This window comes from Cucurbita maxima, unplaced genomic scaffold (genome assembly GCF_002738345.1).
Source record: "Cucurbita maxima cultivar Rimu unplaced genomic scaffold, Cmax_1.0 Cma_Scf00012, whole genome shotgun sequence".
NCBI classification, from domain to species: Eukaryota; Viridiplantae; Streptophyta; class Magnoliopsida; order Cucurbitales; family Cucurbitaceae; genus Cucurbita; species Cucurbita maxima.
Window position 1 is genome coordinate 1,437,815 of NW_019272028.1, and position 5,101 is coordinate 1,442,915.

At 35.0% G+C, this 5,101-nt stretch overlaps 2 protein-coding genes across 2 annotated transcripts; one reads left to right on the forward strand and one right to left on the reverse strand.

The window, feature by feature from the left end:
• The first annotated feature begins 2,203 nt into the window (after nucleotides 1–2,203).
• On the forward strand, nucleotides 2,204–2,608 carry LOC111487565 (metalloendoproteinase 1-like). Its single transcript, XM_023135013.1, has one exon. It carries the CDS (start codon nucleotides 2,204–2,206, stop codon nucleotides 2,606–2,608), a length of 405 nt encoding a protein of 134 aa, XP_022990781.1.
• Nucleotides 2,609–3,020: 412 nt separating this feature from the next.
• Nucleotides 3,021–3,736, reverse strand: LOC111487737 (metalloendoproteinase 2-MMP-like). The gene has a single exon (XM_023135254.1). The coding sequence runs from the start codon at nucleotides 3,730–3,732 to the stop codon at nucleotides 3,097–3,099; it is 636 nt and encodes a 211-aa protein (XP_022991022.1). The 5' UTR covers nucleotides 3,733–3,736; the 3' UTR covers nucleotides 3,021–3,096.
• Between the last annotated feature and the right edge of the window lie 1,365 nt (nucleotides 3,737–5,101).

Consider the following 5,101-nt stretch of genomic DNA (forward strand, 5'->3'; position numbering starts at 1 on the left):
GGGGGGGGGGGGGGGGGGGGGGGGAAGATGGTGGGCATGTAGGTCCAACGCTCTAGAAGTTATCATTTAAGGGAGACAGTGGAAAACCATTCATGAAAAACAATGCCATTATTCACATGTTTCTCTTTATGGCTTCAAAATAACTTTTTTTCTTTGTTTACTTTCAAAGCAATGACTGACATGACATACATTTCACATATGTTTTTTTTTTCTTTTTCAAGTAACATACTTTTTATTTTTGTGTTAATATTTGATGCTCGATATTCAAATTAAAGTTCAAAACATTATGTAATCTTGATTCATTTATTTATATATATATATATATAGATATATATATTATTTGAATGTAATATTGCAATAAATTATTAATATTTAAAAATAATAATAAAGGTCTACACTTTTGATTTTATTTAATAAGTTCATTTGAAAAAAATATATCGAATAGTTCATTGAGTGTGATACTTAAAGTAAATGAGTGGTACGTGAATGAATTGAGAAATGAAAGTGATGTTAAGGTTAGGTTGACTAAAAAAAGTTTAAAAAGATTAAAGTTACTACCAATACTAATTAGGTATACATTTCATTAAGAATTTTGTGGATGAACATGCTTTATTTAGTGCAATTTCGTGAGATCCCACGTCCATTAGAGAGGGAAATGAGTGTTAGCAAGAATGCTGGGCCTCGAATGGGTAGATTGTGAGATTTCACGTCGGTTGAAAAAATAACGATACATTATTTACAAGGGTGTGGAAACCTTTTCTTAGCAGACTCGTTTTAAAATAGTGAGACTGACAGCGATACGTAACACGTCAAAAAAGACAATATTTGCTGACGGTAGACTTGGACTATTACAAATGATATTAGAACCCGTCACCAGACCATGTAGGTCATTGGTTGTAGTAGGGTTAAAACGGACAATATTTGCTAACAGGGATTTGAGCTAAGTTACCTCCTAAAAGTTTTTTTTGGGATGTATGTAAGTGAGAACAAATTATACTGAAATGAGTCTTATTCACTCTTAAGAATTAGGAGTAAGTAACGTGACTATGTCGCAGAAAATGGAAGGAAATGTCGGACCGGACCATCGAGTACGGAATCTTAGACATGAAACATAATAATGATACTCTTTCTTTTTTTTTTTTTAAGAATTTTTGAAGCTAACCTATGCGAGGGGAGAGTTCCCATTTTTGAGAGAGCCCTGAAAAGATGTATGGAGACATTATTTAGTGGTGTGTCCTATCATGGAGTAGTCCAAGAAACATGTCTGTCACGCTCAACTCAAATGAGTCCTGTAAATTAAGGACACATATCTTCCCATACTTCATTAGTAAGGCTAAGAGCAGTGAGTAGTACCTCAACTTTTGCAAACCCTATTGGTCTGTGGGCGGGGAGGAGGAGACACACCTCTGCAAAAAAAAAAAAAAAAAAAAAAAAAAAAAAAAAAAAAANATACTGTCAATGGTAATTATTTTGAGAGAAAAAAAGAATTATGATTAGATTAGGTTAGGTTAATTAATTTGACAAGTGTTGTTTGGATTGAAACAATTATAATCCGAATAAATGGTTAGTTCTAAAAAAATTTCAACCAGACCGTGAGATCTCACATCAATTGGAGAGAGGAATAAGTGTCTGTGACGACGACGTTGTCCTCGAAGTATGGTAGATTGTAAGATCTCACATTAATTGAAGAGGGAACAAAACATTCTTGTATAAGGATGTGAAAACTTCTACTAGCATATGCGTTTTAAAAATCTTGAGTGGAAGTGCAGAAGTATAAATACAAAAAGGACAATATATAGTAGTTATCGAACCGTGGTTTAAAAAAAAAAGACAATATCTCTGCTAATGGGCGTGGAATTAGAGTCCACAAAGAACAATATCTGGTGAGCTTAGGGTAAAAAAAAAAAAAACAATATTTACTTGAGATTTGGGCTAATCCCACTAAAGTTTTTGTTCTCACTATACACAATATAAAGATATCATACTAAAATGAGTATAAATTATATCCATATCTGTCTTAATTATATATCATGAAATTTTATCCAACATGACAATGCCAGGCTTTAATTTTGATTTACGCATATAGTAGCTCAACCTTAGTTATGTTTTTGTCCTTCATGCAATTTTCTTTTAAAAGGATCCCAAACTCCAACCCATATTCTTCACCACACATCCATCAATTTGTGTCTACCTTGTTGTGGACATGGATTTGAAATCATGTCTCCAAGTGATGTTCATACTTGTCGCCGCCATAGCACCTCACGCCATCGTGGCGCGCCATCTTCACACCCACAAGTTGCCTTCGTCTATATTTCCCCAACATCTTGTGGGAAGTGGGAAGGGCCACAACATAGAAGGAATCCACAACGTCAGAGCCTTCCTCCAACGTTATGGTTACTTGAGTCCAAATGTGGAGACCAAAGGCAACGCCTTTGATGACAACTTGGAGTTTGCCATTAAATCATACCAAAAGTTCTTCAACCTCAACGTGAGTGGCATTTTGGATGCGGAGACTTTGGAGCTAATGTCGCAGCCTCGATGTGGAGTTCCCGACGACGGGAACGGGGACAGGGATCACCCCATAGGACTTCATTTTTCAATGATTTGAAACCGAAATGGTCGGCGTCCAAATACCATCTGAAACACATTTCTTAGGAGTTTTTCGGAACAGTACAAGAGTACAGTGGTTCAAGCCATGATCAGCTGGAGTTTAAACCGTGTATTTGCATTCTCAGAAGGTAGTACGGACAACACACATGTTAGAATAAGCTTTGAAGTAGGAGACCATGGAGATTTATAAAAAAATTCAAAATTTTCTAACTATCTATTTTTTTAAAAATAACATGAACACCTCATAAATTATCTCCCAATTTTTGAACGCTGGAGTATTTTTTTTAAAAAAAATTGTGATACTCTCCTTTGGGCCTTTAAAAAATAAAAAAAATAAAAAATAGATAAATAAATAAATTGAGAGGAAAGAGAAAGATATTCTTATATATATATATATATCATTCAAGATGAATTGGCTAAAAAAGAGTTATTTTCTTTCATTATTTGAGCTCGGATTCTTTATTCTATGGCATTTAGTAGTCGTAATCAGAATCCATATAGAGCTTTAATTCCATTGATATCATCAGCTTGCAGGTCTTTCTTGACCGTTCCAGAACTAATGGATGGGTACATGATGGCCTGTGGAACAGTGCTGTGTCCAAGCCCAAGGATGTGCCCCATCTCATGCACCGCCACACTTTCCAAGTCAAATGCACCAGGAGCAGCGCCAATGACGTAAGGGTCATCCGCGTCGAAGTGAAGCCTACCGTCCGTCGGTGCAAAGGCATGGGCCAGCGTGCCCCCCTTACCATCAAACGAGTATCCATCTCCATGGTTCAGTCTCGCAAAGGTTATTGTGATGTCTGCAGGGGCAGAGCTGGGGACCTCTGTAAATGTGAAAGGGGTGACTGCCGCCCACCTGCCGCAAGCGCTAGCCACAGGGGGCTTCCCGTTAGTTGGGAAGCCCGTAAGGAATTTATAGTTGAGATTGCGTTTGGAAGGAGGCCATTTGGGGTTGCCTTGGAAGAACGAGTAGCGAGAAACCTTGTGGAATTTGATACGATGTTGGGTTTTGTTGTAACTCTCTTCAGCCCAACATCCATCTGAACCAGGGAACAACGACAACACCACAAGGACAACCCCCAAAAACAACGTTATTTTAAAAGCTTTCGAGGATGCCATTGTTATATGCAAAATACTACACAATTTCCACCCTATTTATATACCCAACAAACAATGTTCTACTTTCACGTTCTTGGTTATTTTAATACGCATTTTTAATGGCATTAATTACTTGCGTAAATATATTTAGCACTGGAAGGTTTAAAAATGAATGTTCGTACATGCTTCATTTTTTTATGGATATTTTCTCCATAAAAGTCAACTCTTTTTATTACATGTTCATCTTCGTTATTTTATGAATATATGTCATGTTTGGAAAATTAAAAACTATTTAATTATATTATTTCTTCCAAATTTACGAAAGTTTTAAGGTATTGAAAATTTTCGAATGAATGGGTTCGAAGTTCTTACGGAAAATTTTCGTAAAGTAAATTTTTCAGAAAAAAAAAAAAAAAAAAATAATATTGATAATTTGGTTTTGCAAAATTTATAGGCTAATTGTGTTTGGCATAGCGTTTATAGTTTTTAATGAGAGAGTTGAAAAATTAGTGAAAGAGGAAGTTCAAAGAGTTTTGCCTTTTTCTTTATCATTCCACCCTTTTAGACCAATATTAATTTTCTACAATTCCATTCAAAATATTTTCTATAATTGAATCTCACTAGTTTTATAATTGAAAAAAAAAAAGGCAAAAGGAACCGGATCTTATTTTTGCCACTATAGGTGCTTGATGGTTTTTTAGAACGGGTCACGAATGTTTAGAATAGAATCCAATCATATAACCAAATCATGTGATACAAATGATTGAGATGAGCCCAACAAAGTTAAAAGATAAATAGTGGATGAAATAAAACACGTTTAACCATGTAGTCTCTATTATTGAGCCACCAAAATGGAGAGTGCATATTGTTAGTATAGGCAGTGACTTCATTTTCTTTAAGCTTTTTTTAGTAATCTTATCTTAAGGATGGTTGTGATTCGAATGTAGTCTCGATTCATTCATGTAATGTAATGTAATTAAACAACGAAAAATTTTTAAAAAATGATAATTTCCTTGATTTTTTTATTCTTAGTCCTCCTTTCATTAATATATGTGTAGTGCATTAAATAATTAATTTGAACTTAAAATGTGTCTTAAAACTACAGGCATAGCGCATGGTCCAAACTAGTATATATATATATATTTATCATACTATGATAACAAAAGTAACAACTTTTCTAAAAATTAAAAATAAATAAATAAATAACAACAACCAATGAAATACCTGACTTCTTTCTACGTGATTGTTGACCCCTCCCTTGGAAACGAGAAGGATAAGGGACTTGGTCGTCAATCTAAGACTTTGACGAACGAAATTGTCACTTTGGGTAGCAGTTGACCCATCGTAGGTGGATGCAATAGGATCGACCTGTGGCCCAAGTGGTTAGGAT